The sequence below is a fragment of the Rhinolophus sinicus genome, chromosome 16 (assembly GCF_057876585.1).
Source record: "Rhinolophus sinicus isolate RSI-liver-muscle chromosome 16, RSI-T2T, whole genome shotgun sequence".
NCBI classification, from domain to species: domain Eukaryota; kingdom Metazoa; phylum Chordata; class Mammalia; order Chiroptera; family Rhinolophidae; genus Rhinolophus; species Rhinolophus sinicus.
The window spans coordinates 49989715-50005691 of record NC_142516.1 but is presented as its reverse complement, the minus strand read 5'-3'; the positions used below and the strand labels follow the sequence as shown (position 1 = coordinate 50005691).

General features: G+C 38.9%; 1 protein-coding gene across 9 annotated transcripts in view; it reads right to left on the bottom strand.

Annotated features, from left to right (window-relative positions):
- Window positions 1-15977, bottom strand: part of SMARCA2 (SWI/SNF related BAF chromatin remodeling complex subunit ATPase 2) — a 163819-nt gene that overhangs the window by 125912 nt on the left and 21930 nt on the right. For all 9 annotated transcript variants that reach the window (XM_074330501.2, XM_074330508.2, XM_074330503.2 and 6 more), the window contains exons 4-6: window positions 13331-13714; window positions 7155-7410; window positions 528-654 (exon numbers count right to left, since the gene is read on the bottom strand). In XM_074330501.2, coding sequence (XP_074186602.1) covers window positions 528-654; window positions 7155-7410; window positions 13331-13714 — 767 coding nt within the window. The remainder of the gene's footprint in view (window positions 1-527; window positions 655-7154; window positions 7411-13330; window positions 13715-15977) is intronic.

The following is a 15977-nucleotide window of genomic DNA, read 5'->3' as shown; positions in this document are numbered from 1 at the left end:
ATAATAATTCACTGATTAGTCAGTATGTGGGTCTGATGGGATCCAAACTTGTCTTGTGATGAATAATCAACAATTACAAAACAGTTTTGTGTATTTCCATAGATGCTGTGGTATTAATTCAGTAGAATGGCTATCATACTTGTTACAATTATTTTCATGGTCATGGCTAAGGTTATATACATTTGTGTCTAATCTACTACCTTACTGTTTTTTCTTTAGTCATAAAGGCAAACACAAGCTATCTCATTTGTTCTCAAGGTTTCATCCACGGTAACAAATGCCATGACTTGGACTTTGTAAACCATAATGCAGGAGAAAAAAATGTCTCTGATGTTCAGAAGAGAAAAACAGAGTAATAAGCAGTTCATCTTCATTACTTTAAGTTCTATGCTGCTGGTCTAAAAGACACACTATCTTACTAAGTTTATGTCTTTATAACAATATTGAACAGACTTAAGGAAACACACAGATCTCACACAGTTACATTGATTTCCTACATCTCAGATTTGCTGGGGAAAAGGTATTACCTGACGTTGGAAATTGAGTAACCGAAGTGCTTTCAGTTCCACGGTTGCTTTGGTTCGTAAATCTGGTGGCAAAGAGCCAGGCAGATTTTCTAATTCTTGTATCCTGTGAGCTATGCGCGCCTGAAGTCTAAAGGAGATAATAAAATAGGGGCAGGAGAGGTGGAAATAATACATTACAATTTAGTCTTAAAAGGTAAACAATAATCTTAGGTTTAAGTTCATGGCAAAACCTGTTCCGGACACTCATGGCTGATTTCTGACACCCAACTAGATTTTCTGATGTTAAACAGAGAATAGCTACCATGGCATTCATGCAGACAGATGCTATACCTTACTTAACACTCTGGTCTTGTACATAACCTTTCTCTAACACCCAGGAAAGAAAGCTCATGATGTATCTAGGAGGAAAATCAAGTGCCATTGCTCACTCTGAACAGAGAGAGAAAATGAGAGGCAGGAAAATCTGACTTGCTCCCAAACGCCCAGCCAGCCCTAGTGCAGGGCTGAAACACAGTTTTCTTTTCTAACTTCTGGTTCTGTCCTAAGGCAATGGGGCCATTTGCCCTCCTTGCCAAGATGCTGCTGACTACGGCTGTCAAAGCTGAGTGAACAAGAGCAGTTTTAGGTGCTGAAGTCACAGAAATCAGCCAACCCAAAACATTCAGAGAGAGCCCTGCCAACCACAGCCACTTCCTTTGTGCGCAGTGCTTGCTGGAGAAAAAAGAAAAGGCAAATTAGGCATTTTTAAAAATCAGGTTTGGGGCAGCAGCAAATAGCAACGTAAACAGTATTTAAAAACTAAGAGTTTCTGCTGGGGATTCTCATTTTAGACACCATCAAAAATATAACCGCAGGTAGCTCCTCATAATAAAGGCAAAATAAAAATAAAAGGCACCTCACTTTCTTCGTTCATTTGGGATCCATTACTGCTACCCATATAAACCAGTTTTAGAATTCACCTAGATCCTTTTCTTACAAATAATTACATGCCATTTAAATCTATTTTTAAAACTATCTCCCCCAAAATCTGGGGCAAAACTGTCTCGGAATAAACTTCAACAAAGAAAGAACAGTAATAAAAAAGGCAATAAATTAAACTTAAGGTTAACTGCATTAATTGAAGTGCATTTAATGCACCATTTTATTTCTCTCTCTCTGTCTGTCTCTGTCTCTCTCTCTGTTTCTCTCTCTCTCTCTCTCTCTCTCTCTCACACACACACACACACACACACACATACACACACACACACACACAAAACCCCCCCTACAAGGTATAATGGTCTTATTTTACTGATGAGAAAACAGAAGTTTGGAGATATTAAGAAACATGCAGACTTCACAGAGCTAGTAAAGAGGGAGCTAAGACTGAACCCTGCTTTGTCTGACACCAAAACCACTGCAGGGACACTGCAGACAATTAAAATACACTTTCTGAGAACATTCCTGGATCTCAACTACAAAAGTTGATAATTAAAGAGTTTGTTAACAATTAGTATTATAGTTTTGTCCATCTTTATGATATATATATTCATATGAAAAAATAAAACCTTCTGTAACTTAGATGCCGCAAAATACATGAATATTTTATATAACTCAATTATCAAAATAAGCGTTTTTCAAAACTTAATTTGCTTTAGGTAGAAAAACAAAATGTCATCTTCAAAATTGTAAGTTATAGTAAAGGAAATGCATTGTTTTTCATTGACTCACTGAAAACAACATTATGACAGATTCCTATTTTATATGGTACATACATGCTATTGATTCTGATTTACTGAATGATTTATCATCATAATGTGTTATTATAGTATTATCATGGTTACCATGCTGTTATTTCAAGTATGCACACCAACACAAACAACAGTACTTTTAAATGGCTTAACTGTGCAACAGACTAAACATTTGTTAGTTCAAACAACAATAACAAACTTTTACCATATTACTCTTTCAGTCAAATTGTTCAAACTCTTCCAATTTTCTTTGATATTCCTTTTACTATTGATACTCACGAGGTTATTATGTTTTTCTTCACTGTATGAAACAAACATCTATACTTTATCCAGTTCAATTTCTTAAACAGTCACCTAGCCAAAAATCTCTAAATATAGCCAACTGATGATACATCTTAACAATTAGGATATTAAGAGAAAAATCGATTGTGAATTTTCTTTTCAAATATATAATTTGAAGGAAAAAAAACTAAACTGAAACAATTTCACTTTTGTAAAATAAGGCCATAGCATAAGAAAAATTAAATGTTATAATTGGGTGAGATGGAGGCCGCCGACATGTTATTGTACTTCCTTGGTTCTAGATTTATTGCGGACCTTTTTCATTTGAAAAATCCCAGAACCCAAACCATGCCTTCGTATTCTGGTTTACTCTCTTTGACAAAGTGAGTCAGGTGCTAAATGAAAGAAATAGCTGCTTCTTCCTTAATCTTCTCAAGGACTATGGAACTAGGCTAAATAATCTCAGGGCAGATGGACAGACTGCAGAGATTAAGATCACACTGAACTGGGCAGGTGGGAGTTGGGGAGTGGAGAGCGGAAGTGAGGAGGGGGGAACTCGGGTGGATGGAGTTGGGTGACTGGGGCACTGGAGTGGGTGGGGACCTGGGGAGGTATACTTCTTCCTGAAATGACTGCTTCTCCAAACGGCCTAGTCATGTGTCAGCGAATTTCAGATTCCCCAGCACAAAAGAATCTCTTCTTAGGAAAGGGAGACAAGAAGTATAAATTGCAAACTGTAGGGGAAGGGTCGTTTCCATAGTAAAATTATATGCATTCAATTCAGCACGTGGGGGGTGGGGGTGGGGACAAAGGTACAGGAGGGGCTTCTTTAACACACAAAACTATCTTTTTGTGGGGGTTGCTGTTAATAGAAATCTTTATTTTAAATAATGCTTCTCTCCAGACAATTTCATCTTCCTAGCAATGGGATTCAGCAGGCAGTCTGATAAAGAGATTCAGGATTCTAAACTTCCCGAAACAACAACAGAGGTAATACTGCATAACTGCAGGAGACTCATTTAGTGTCCTCACGAGCACAGAAAATTGAAGCAGAATTAGGTCACTCAGGTTTTTCATACAGATTGAACAGTAAATCAAGAGGGGTGACTGTTCTGGCAAGAAAAAGAGTCCCATTAAAGGCAACAGATATTTGTTCAGGTCCAGAGGAGAAGTTTATGATTCCTGTAGGAGAGTTATTTGAACAGAAAATGACACTGGTACATTTTGTTCCTTCAAGGAGCTGAGTGACACTTTTAAAAAAAGAGAGAGGGAGACTGACTTTTTGTAACTCTTCTGATAAAGCGGCCTTTGGCAATTTTTGAGAAAGCTTTTTCAGGGTTGCAATGGATACCAGGGCAGGATAAAAAAACACAGTAAGCAGACTATGCTTGCTTCCTGAAGCAAGGGGGATATACTACTGTTTTCATACTAAATTCTAACCTGATACCAAAGAAGGCTGACAGAATTCAAAGATGCTCTTCTCAAATAAACTGCAAATGTGAAAAATATCTCCCATGCAAACATTTATGGTATTAGTTTACATGCTAACGTAACAATTCCTGGAACACTTGTGCCAAACATCTAACTCTAAATGGAAGAACTGAAGTATATTGACAGGGCAAAAAAAAGTGTGCCAAACACACACACACACACACACACACACACACACACACACACACACAAAAGAATTAGGACTATCTCTGATACTTACTACAGAGAAAAGTAATAAAGGTCTATCATAAGAGAAAGATGGTCAAAAAGAAAAGATCCAACTTAAATGAGAAAACAATGTTTTAACTAGAGACTGTACAGATTTGAGGCAAAATGTTCATTTGCAGAAATTTATTTATGCTATTACGAAATAAAGAAGGTCAATTTGTCAAAACCCTGATTTTATGATGAACAAGGAAAAGCAACCAAGTGACTTAAAAGTTAAAAAAAATTAAAATTCTGACAATTTCCTTTCAATTTTCATAGACAAGGTAAGTGATATTACAATGGTCAAAGAAATGAACATCTGTTAAAGAATTTCTGACACATGATTTTTGCTCAAAATAAGTTTATAAAGTTGTAAAAGAGGTGATTTTTTCTTTTTTCTTTTTTAGACCTTGCTCAACTCCTTCATCAGACAATAAGATTCCCTGGACCCTTCCAGTTACCAGTACTAAAGGCTATAAGCCAGTCTCTCAGAGGGACAAACGGAAAAGAGTTTCTTTGTTGTCTTTTACAAGTGACTCACGAACTTAATCTAACCCTAATCCCGGCAGGTGAACAATTCATCTTCATATACGCAGAAGCCAGCTACTGCTCTATAACTAAAGAAGATAAAAGATGCTCCTGCAGTGCAGCCAGTGCAGACCTCTGCTGCTTCTCAAGATGGCCATGGTAATTTCATTCCAAAGGACCCACCAGCTTTTTGGACCCAGGGTTGCCAGATCAATCATTTTGCAGCTTTACAAAAGAGGAGACATTTATTGAGTAATAATAATACGGAAAATAGCAATTCTATCACATTCTACAACGCTTCGAATTTAAAAGATATTGACTAATACTTTTTTTTATTATTATTGATACAGGAGTGGAAGCCAAAAGCTTGTCACACACTCCAATAGGCTAAATACAGTATACTTAATACTGTATATTTTGGGAGCTCATCCATTAAGATCACTTCCAAAAAAGGTACTAAAATGAACTCACTAAAAGAAAGGTCTGCAATTAAAATCTGGTAAAAATAATCAAGAAAATCTAGGAGTCAGTAAAATACACACACATACAACACAACACAGGCTAAAAAAGACAAAAGTCCAGATGTATTTCTAGGTCCAGAGAGTGTCTATGTTATGAGAGCATTTCACATGCCTTAATAAAGGTACTGGTGGTAGCTTTGTGCCTTCAGGGTAGGGAAAAAAATGCTAGATTTGAGGAAGTCAGAATTTTAGAATAACTAAATGATACTCACTGTCCCATTTACTGTCTTAAAAAATACTCTTTTATAATCAATAGCATCATAAAGAGAGGACTGCATATAAATAGTTTTTCTGCCCCAGATAAGTATACTATGCTGATATTTGATTTTACAACACAACAATTACTCACCCAACAGAATCTGCCTATCACCACTGAAACACTCATTGAAGAGTCAGTCCCTAGCTCTCTAGGGAATATCTAAAATGCTGGAGACAACAACATGAAAGCTCTGAACTGAGGATTAGTAATCGTAATGAGACTAAGGTTACACTCTTCATCCAAAAAACTACACACATTTAATGGCAAAAGTTACTGTGTTTCAGAGTAATTCAAAGCTGATAGCTTAGTATTTTAATCTAATAACAAGTAAGTCACGCATTTTTCAATAAAGTTTATGGTCATGTTTTAAAAGGAAGCCCAAACATTTACTAACATTCCCTATAATTTTTAAACAAAATTTCTTTTGAATTAAATCTTATTTGGGAAAGTAATAATAATAATAGCTAATATGTGTAAAATGTCTCAATGTCATTTTATCTCCCCCCAAAAAGAAAGAGGTACTCTAATACCTACCCTCTTTAAACAAATGAGAAACTGAGTCACAGAAGAGATGTAACTTGACTAAGGTAACACAATTAGCTAAGTGACAGAGCATGCTTTCTGGCCAACTCCAGAAACCACCACCGTAGCTTTGTTTAAATTTTGACTCAGTACTTACTGGGCTCCCTTTTTGGTTAACATTAATTATCTACATCAGGGGTCTGCTAACTACAACCTGCAGCCTGTGGGGCCAAATTCGCCTATTTTTGTAAATAGAGTTTTACTGGAACATAGCCAGCCCATTATTATCTATGGCTGCTTTCTCACTCAAAGGGCAGAACTGAGTAGTTGTGAAAGAGACGATGAGGCCCCGCAAACCTGAAAATATTTCCTTTATGGCCCTGTAAAGAAAAGGTTTGCCAACCCATGGTAGAGATAAATGTGTCAAATCTGGTGAAAATTAAGTTTCTGGAGGAAGAGTTTAAATAAGGACCCCCCTATGAAGACACTTACATAGGACTTACTGCTAAAGTTGGACCAAGCCATAGACCAAAAAAAATGCATGAATTAAAACAAAGAATAATCATGCCAACCTACCAAAGAATGCTTTAGTATCATGAGCTGTGTCACTAAGCAGAAGATCAGGCCAACACAAAACACTCAACATCTGACGGGCTTATAGTCATCACTGAGGGACAAGCTGACAAACTAGAACATGGCACTGCGTAAGCTAGGTGTGAGATCATCATTTTCTTGAATCCACAGGAATTCCAGGCTGGGCTTTTGATTTCCACATATCCAGTGCCTAATACAGTGCCTGTCACAGGAGCTGATAAACGTTTTCTGATTGAATGAGTGAAAATCCGTCCTGTCCCCCAGAGCCATCAAAGGGCCCCCACCTCTCCAACCCCAATGGGAAACAAACTCTGCAACTTTGTTTTGAAATCATTCTCATAGCATGAGTTTTGACCTGTGTGATTTTCCTTAGGCCTTTCCTTTGTCCCATAGAGGAATGACCACAACACTAGGAGACATCGCACCCCCCTAGACACAGTGGTACTTGAAAGAACACAGTAGTTTAGCCCCTTTTGGGGCAGGGGTGCATTACCTGTATTCCCGCTCCTGCAGAATCTCCACGGGGTCTAGGCCTTGGGGTTTCTGAATGGGGCTGATCCGGCTCTGCTTCTGCTGCAGCTGCAGAATGGGTGAGGGCTGCCCCGGGGCCGGCTGCGGCACGGAGGGTCCAGGCACCGCGGCCGCAGGTGGCTGCGCTGCTGCGGGGGGCGCAGGTGAGGGCCTGCCGCTGGGCGCGGGCACTGGCAGCTTCTGTGGGGTGCTCGGGCCACTCAGCTCCGGCCCGGGGCCTGTGGGACAAGAGCAACATGAGCAGCTTGGGCGGGTCATTGCCCTGTGTCCACACCGGGCTGCCTGCTGCCCCCCTGGGGTCCCGTGATGGGATCAAGTAAATGTTTTAAGAGAAGAAAAAAGGGAAGGAAAATGAAAAGGGGGGGAGGGGAGGAGAGGGAAGGGGAGGGGAGGAGAGGAACGGGAAGGGGAAAGAAAAAGAAGAATCTGGCATCTATCCCCACAGGAAAATAGCATTCACTAATGAACATTAGTGAAAATGGTCCAAAAATGACTCTTAAGTAATACACTGATTAAGGACTGGACTGCCAGCTTTTAATGTAGACCTGCAGTAGGTTTTTAAAAAGAATTACAGGGTTCAAAAAAGTAAGGGAGTCACCTAACAGTCAGATGCAATTTGGGTGTGGTCCTAAAATCACATTTTGCACACTGCAGGGCAAGCCCCTTTTGGCAGACCTCAGAGCCAACCTGGAAGAATCCTGTGTTAGAACCACGCTTTACAAATGCAGCCAGCAGCTTACCAGGCCTCTGATGTGAACTCAAAGGGGCAGGCATTTGTCCTTAGCGATGCAGAAAGTATATTTCAGACTTAATTTTTTTACTACATATTAGTGCATCTCAGAACTTATTTTTTTTTACTACATATTAGAAAATATTTCTAAAAACATTCAATATAAGGGAAAAAGTCTGCTCATTTCACCTAATAAAAACTAGCAAATATTAAGATTAAGGAGAGTATTTTTCTCATGTTATCAGAATAAAGGGATACACAATCAGCAAGCTTCTCAAAATGCACTTAATTTAAAGCAATTGTTTGCATTTAATTTCAGAAGTTTAAATTGGTAGGTAAAGACTTAAAATAAGAAGTATTCCATCTCTCCTCCTAGGTGAATTTTTACTTCAAAACTATAAGTAAGACTAGTGATGCTACCAGATGAATTAGTAAACTAAAAAATATCAAAACAAAAATCGCATGAGCAGATGTTAAAACCTCTCACAGACATTTTCCAAAGTATTTTCAATATATTTTCCAAGAAAAGTTAAAATTATTAAATAGTAACAAAAATAAGTCCATATACTTCAGAGTAACTTAATAATTAACCATACAAAGACATAAATTATGAAAAATTAAACATATTTATTCAATTTCCAGCAAACACCATTTAGAAATGGGCTTAAATGACAATACAAGGATGGCTATACGCAAACTTTTTGACAGGAGGAATGTGAAGAACTAGAACAAATTGCTTAGGAAACTTGCGTGCGTGCGTGCGCGTGCATGCGGTTTTACCGTTGTTCTTTTTTCCCCTTCTGAAATTAGGTAAAACTTTCCCAAAGATGTAGAGCTAGATAAAACTTTTTAAAGTAATCTGTAGCCCTGGTTCTGGGGTTGATGAAAAATTCTTAAGGTAAAAACACTTATTTTTATTTTTTATTCTAGTCATTGTAAATGTGCTGTCATAATAAAGACATTCTTTTTAGTTAAGTACATTCCGATTATTTCTGAATGGGTGGTCTTTTCCATAATTTTTAGCTTTTCATAGTATTTTATATTTAGAGTTTCTTTCATCCATATATAAGAAACCAATTTCTAAACATTAAATCTCAGGGTTAACAATGGAATAAATTATGCAGGGACACTTTAGAATGTTTTTTCCCTAAATTTCTTTAAAACAGTAGATTTTTCATTTGGGTTGCTTTAGTTCTGATCTAGCCAAAAGAGAGGAAATAGAGATTTCTGATATTTCTTTTAATTCTCTGCGATTCTATGAATCTCCTTAATAAGCTCAAAAAACTGGTAGAATTAAATATGTTTGAAGACTTGGTATAAGCATACTAAATAATGAATTTAATACATTTAAGCCCTCTAAAAAATCACCACCTTTAATAAAAAGAAAATCAGGGTCTTACTGAGAAGATAATATCATAATAATTACTTTAAATTCAATTCTGAAAGTGTTTTTCCTCCTTTCAAAGTTAAAACAGTTCATCAACAAAAGCCACAACAAGGTGGCCTGTTGGCTCAATGGTTAGAGCGCAGTGCTCATAACAACAAGGTCGTCAGTTCAATTCCCACATGGGCCAGTGAGCTGCGCCCTCCACAACTAGATTGAAAACGACTTGACTTGGAGCTGAGCTGTGCCCCCCCCCCCCCTTTTCCCAGATGGACTGAAAAACATCGACTTGACATGGAGCTGATGGGTCCTGGAAAAACACACTGCTCCTTAATGTGCCCCAATAAAAAATAAAAAAAAATTTAAAAAACAAAACAAAAGCCACAACAGTGCAATAGTATTACACTTTCAGTTATTCTAGGCACTTCTAGGTTTCAGTTATTCTAGGCACTTTTCTTCTTTAGCATTACAGCCTGTAAATACTTATGTAGAAGCCTATGATGACTCCTTGAGGTATTTTTAAGTCACTATTTTAAAAACCTCATTTAATTAAAAAAAAAAAAAAAAAAAAGGTATCCAGAGCATGTCTGTCTGATACCCCTGGTTCTGAATCTAGTCATTTTCAGCCTATGACTCTGAACTACAGCTGATACATACATGGCTGGCCTTCTTTAACTGATAACTGTAAAGACATCCTTATCTGGTTGAATGATCCTTAAACTTGAGAAGCAGAGAGAGATGCAAACATGGACTTATATATTCAAATCTCCCATTTAAAAAGTACTACAACTTGCCATGCATTAAACAGGCACATTTAAGGCACCCGGCACCAAAAGAACCGGTAAGGTTCACCTCAGCTCTGTCACTGCTGGTTGTGTGAGCCTGAGCAAGTTACTCAATCCCATGTGCCTCTGTGTTCTCAACTGCAGAATGGCAATAATAACAGCACCCACCTCACAGGGTGGGTAGTGAGGATTCAATGAGACAATGTGACCATGCGCTAAACCCTCAGCTCTTGTCATTTTTACTGCCACCAAGGACATGAAGGTAGAGAAACCTAGTTTAATTGCTCAGCTTTACAGAAAGACTCCATGGCAAAAAAAAAAAAAGGCTTTTAGGAAATTTGGTACTGTATCAGATGGAAACTTTGGGAGTCCTCCTTTCTATAGCAGACTTCAAAATGTTTCTACAGTTAATACAACTCAGCACAAATACTCCGATAACTTGGCTTGCCATGTGCTTCCTGTGAATCTGCTATCAGAGTCACAAGCAAACTCCTTTTCTAACTAAACACCACAAGATCATTTACTGCGTGGGTCTATTTTCTACTCCCTCCAACAGATTATATAAAAACTTCTATTTACAGAGGCTGGGGAACTGAACACAGCCTGCTGCAATTAGACATGCCCAGTGTGTCACTACCTATCCTTTAGGTTTTATGCCTGTCCCTCAGGCGGCTTATAAAAGTTGAGTTGCCCAACTGGATTTGCTCTCTATTGACAGAAATCACCTCTACAACAGACACTCTTGGTCTGCTAAATGAGTAAGACTCTCCCTGGTATCTTCAAATGGAAGACAAATTACATTCTTTAGCTTATCTCCTACTCCCTCTCCAACGTAAACAATTGTCAGAGGTACAAAATGTGTCTGCTTTCCCTTTAGGCCTCACTTTAGAAGTCAAGGAAGAAGTATGCCCTGACACTCCTGAGGGGCATCCCAGGGCAGCTAAGAGAGGAGGGGGTCTTTACCAGATGCACCCTTATGCTTGATTTTTAAGAAACAGGGAAATAAACTCATTAAAATACGTAAATCTCCCATGAACAGAATTTCTGTGCATTCAATTCCCAATTTGCCTAGGACACAAGATATTTATGCAAATAACAATTCTGTGCATTCAACGAAGATTTAAGTGGTTTCCACAGGTTGAAAAACTAAATCTAATAAAGTGTATTTAAATTGAACATACCAAGAAACTTTAGATTACTAAAAAAAAGTAGGGGAAACAGGAGAGGGACAAGCACTGAAAAAAAATTAACAATAAAACTTTTACTTTCTACCATAAGGTCTTTTCTGCCCCCCACAAAACCCCCAAACCTTTTTCAGTTCCTATTTTGAATGTTGCTTTAGTCTCTAAAAGGAAAAATGAATCAAAATGAAAAGGAAAATGGTAGGTTATATCTGAGTGGAGCCCAGAGCATGCAAGGACTGAAGAGTTATTTGTTCGTTGTGCAATTCCTCCAGTCAAACTGTAATTCTCTGGTGGTATCTATGATGATGTCAATTCTGGTGATTTATAACTTTGAAGTAGGTTTGAGCAGACCACCCCAGCCAAAAAGACACTTTTCACACATGAATAACGCTAGAAAACGGGACATAAGAAAAATGAAATCACAGCTATCTCTAGATAAGTGGACATACTTATACTTATTTTTGTCCTGAAATATTAGTGGAGGTATTTATAAGCAATTACACTTTTTATTTAAAAAGGGGGGGGGGAGGAACAGAAACAATAATAATAAAAGGTAGTATTAACTTAAAAAAAATTTTTTTTCCTTATTTTGACTTGTCCTAAAAGCCAATTCAAATAAATGATCTTTGTCAAGTAAGGTTGTCATCTCCCTATGAAACCTGAGATTTGGGGAAAAGTTCAGCAATGCTGTCAGATGCAACCTCCTTCCCAGGGGCAGGGATGGGTCTGCTCTATTTGAAGGAGGTATCTTCTTTCCTCCTTCTTCCGTGGCCTCCTTGCCCACTTTGTCATAAAACACTATCTGCCCAAATATTTTCATTTCTAATGAAGCTTGACTCCTGGAAATACAAAAGACATGAGTAGGGAGTAACAAAACGAATTCCCCCCAAATGACAGGGGCCTGGTAAGGAAAGACAGAGGCACTGGAGCTGGGTTAAAAACAAACAAACAAACAAAAAAAGAAACCAGAGCCCTCTCTTCTGGAAATGATCCAGAAAATGCACAGGATTGTGTTTATTAGGAATGTGAAGTATTTGTTATGTACAAGTGTCCAGATAACGGAAACTTCATACTTTAATCTACCCAGAGAAAACAACACCCATGGAAGGTCATCCTACAGCCCCTGCACCTCTGAATCCTATCAGTGGGATCAAGCCAGACTACCAGAAGTCCATACAAGGACCATCTCGTCTCCACCCATGACATAATGCCACAGCTTCAGATTTGATGCCAGGGTATGTAAAAAGTAGGCCGCGTGGATTCTGTTACTCTAATTATTATGAACAAACGTCATCAGTGCCTATATCCTGCAGTGAGTGCCTCTTATGATAACGATAATTTAAAAAACTAATTCCACATGAGAAATCTACTTTATACTCTTATGTTAAAAACGGGTATTCTGTCCTCTGTGAACTGGGAAGCAACTTCCTTCTGAATGATGAGAATCAGGTACCTGACCCTGTCTCCTTTCCTGACTGCCAGGAAACTTGAGTTATGTTGGAAGCTCAGATGCAGCAACCAGGAGAACTCTGGTGGCCCCTACAAGCCTGGCCTCGATTTCTATTTCCCTTTGTATGTGATTTTCTACTTCATAATTAGTTCACTCCAGGTATGTTTCTTGGAAGCCTCCCCGAATGCTTTTCACAATAAAATGGGGTAGACATGAATAAATCAACAAACAGAATGGCTTGAGGAGAGCAAGCCGATTCGAGGAGTGCGTTTTGGCGATGGAATGTGCTGGGTTGCAGGGGGTGTGTGGATGGGCTTGAAACTCTTGAAAGGGAATGCAAAATCATGGGGGATAGTGCTTTTTACCTAGGTCTGCAGCACGCACCAGAGTCCCCAAAGGTTAAGAAGCACTGCTCCAGGATTCTGTAGCAAAAAAGACTAAGAATCTCGGCCAATTGAGTGAAGGCAGATAAGGGAGCCAGCGAGGTACAACAAAAGGCCAAGTCAGCCCTGGGCTTATACCAACCCCATGCTTCTGCGCAGTGAGCAGTCTTTCTCATCCAAGTTGGACCATCACATTACTCATCTGGTTGCATATTAACCTACCAGATGGTCTGCTGAAGCTACCAAGGGTCTGCGGCGGCTGCGGCGGCTGGGGCTGCGGTTGTGTCTGTTGCGGCGGTGGCTGCTGCTGCTGCATGCCAGGCAACGTCCTTTTCCCCTGGACTGCAAGCTGCAGTGTTTCAGGGAGGTGCTGGCCCCGGGCCAGCATTTTGTAAGCTAAAATCTGAGCTCGCAGCTGATGCAGCTGGACAGGACTAAAAGGCGAGGGACCTCTGTTGGGCTGGTTCATCGCCTGTGGATCGCCCTGGATCAGGGGCCCTGGTTGGTTCGGTGGCATCTGGGGCGGGGTCGGGCCGCCTCCCGACGACAGAGGGCTGGAGATATGCTCTGCAGCTCCCAAGGGAGATGGGTGCGGTGACATATAACCTACGAGAAAACACAAAAGGAGATCACAGGCTGCCCCTGATGACCCTGGAATAGAGGCATTCCTGAATGTTTTGATAATTTTCTACAACAGCACTGTCTGATAGAAATTTAAAGTATATAAAATGTAATAATTATTTAATTACATATAATTTTAAAATGTACATATACAATTAAAATTTTCTAGTAGCCACATTAAAAAGTAAAAGAAACAGACAAAACTAATGTTAATATTTCGTTTAAATCAAAATACCCAAAATATTATCAATGAAAATAAAAAATGATTAAAGAGATTTTTTACATTCTTTATTTTTCACGCTAAGTTACAGCACATCTCAATTCAGACTAGCCACATTTCAAGTGCTCAATAGCCACATAAGTCCTAGAAGCTAAATTGTTAGTGGCTGTTACACTAGGACACCTAAAAGGAAGGCACCAGGGGTTAGTATTACACATTAAAAGCAGCTCCAACCTGCAGAACAAAACCTGAAGTGTCTACTATATCACAATGTGAAATGAAGGGTCTCTTATGGGGATAACAAATAGTATTTGGTTTATTACTATGCATATTATGAATAACTTGCAGTTATTGAGGGTCTCCAGTGTTGTAGGCAGTATGCATGGCACTGTACACAGTATCTTCGTTGAGTTCTCTCCCTGGAAACAGAGCCTGATGGAAGGATTAAGTGCAGGTGATTTATACGGAAGGTGCAGGGACACTGGCAGGGGATGGAAAGGTGATACAAGGAAGGGAAGGCAGCCAATAAGGAGTGTGTTATTAATCCAGCTGCTGCAGTGGGCGCCTGAAGATTAATCTCATGCAGAAGCTTTGCGATAGAAGTAACTTGCCTCCAAATTATCCTAGGGAAGGGGTGACGAAGCTGGGGTATGTATACTCTAGGGACCATCAGTCACTGCTTATGTCACTGGCTATGACTCTAAGGATAATTAGTTCCCAGGGACTTTCCATGTGTTGGTAAGTTGGACATAAACAGACTGAAGGCAAGATGGTGGCCTAGCCAGTGGCTATCAGGCTGGTGGGAGCACAGAAATGGTAAGGAGAATGAAACAGATATGAATGGAGCATACATTATTTCTTTAATCCTCAACATCCCAGAACATATATATATATGGTCACCTTATGTTTTTAAAATGAGGAGATTGAGAGTCAGAGAGTAAGTGAGTCACCCAAGGTCACGCCATTAGATCTTGGCAGCTCTCGGATTCAAACCAAGCTTCATCTGATTCCAGTGAGTATATTCTCTCCATGGTCTACCATTAACTTGGTTTTATAAAAATACCAACATTAATTTTGGTTTTAAGTTAAAGACTGAGAAGTTTAAAAAATCTTCTAGAACATTATGATATAACATAAAAATGAGAGTAATTTGTTGGGCTATAAGAGATCTCAAGGGGAAATTTAAAAGTACTTTTCTTGGGGAAAAGAAGTCAGAATGCACAAAAATGTCAAGGAACTAATTTCAGAAGATGAACTGTACAGCCTGGCCAAAGAATTCCTGGAAAAACATATGACTGAATGTTGTTGGAGGGAGATCCAAGATGAAGGAGAAAATAAAGTGTCCTACTGCAATACAAAAGGTTGCCTTGAATTCAAACTAAGTGCTAATTAATGAAGTCAAAGGTGTCCTCAGACACAATATGCAATATTAGATGAAAGCTCTTTGCCCTTTAATAAATGTATTTGCATCACAATTATCATAAAGGTCGTCATGCAGGTGTTTATTAGATATCTGCTGTGTATTTGAACCTATGTCAAGTTTGAGCTGAAACAGCTCTGTGCATTTATGTGGAAACAGAGACCTGAGACTATGCAACCACCACTGACTGGCGACTCACCATCACCATTCACAAGACTGCAGAAAATAAAGGACACTGTTACTTTTGTCTCAAATTGCCATTTGGAAAGGGAAACAAATTTAGATTGATCCCCTAAGATAAGAGTAGGTTTTTGTTCTATCAGCTGGTGAGAAGTAGAACCCCATTCAGAGAAATCCTGTCCTGAAGAGAAATGGAAGAACTACTCTCTTCGCCAAATCTCTATTCCATAATGGAGCACAAAACCATGCAGCAATTAGTCATGTGAATTAGCCAAGAAAATACCCCTGAAATCAGTCTGCAGGACTAGCAGAAATTTAATCCCAGTATATTGTTATTTATAAAGAGAATATCAATAACATACACCTAACATCATCATTAACATTCAACATTGTTCCCTTTCCTTCTTAATGAGGCTTACATTTGCCCT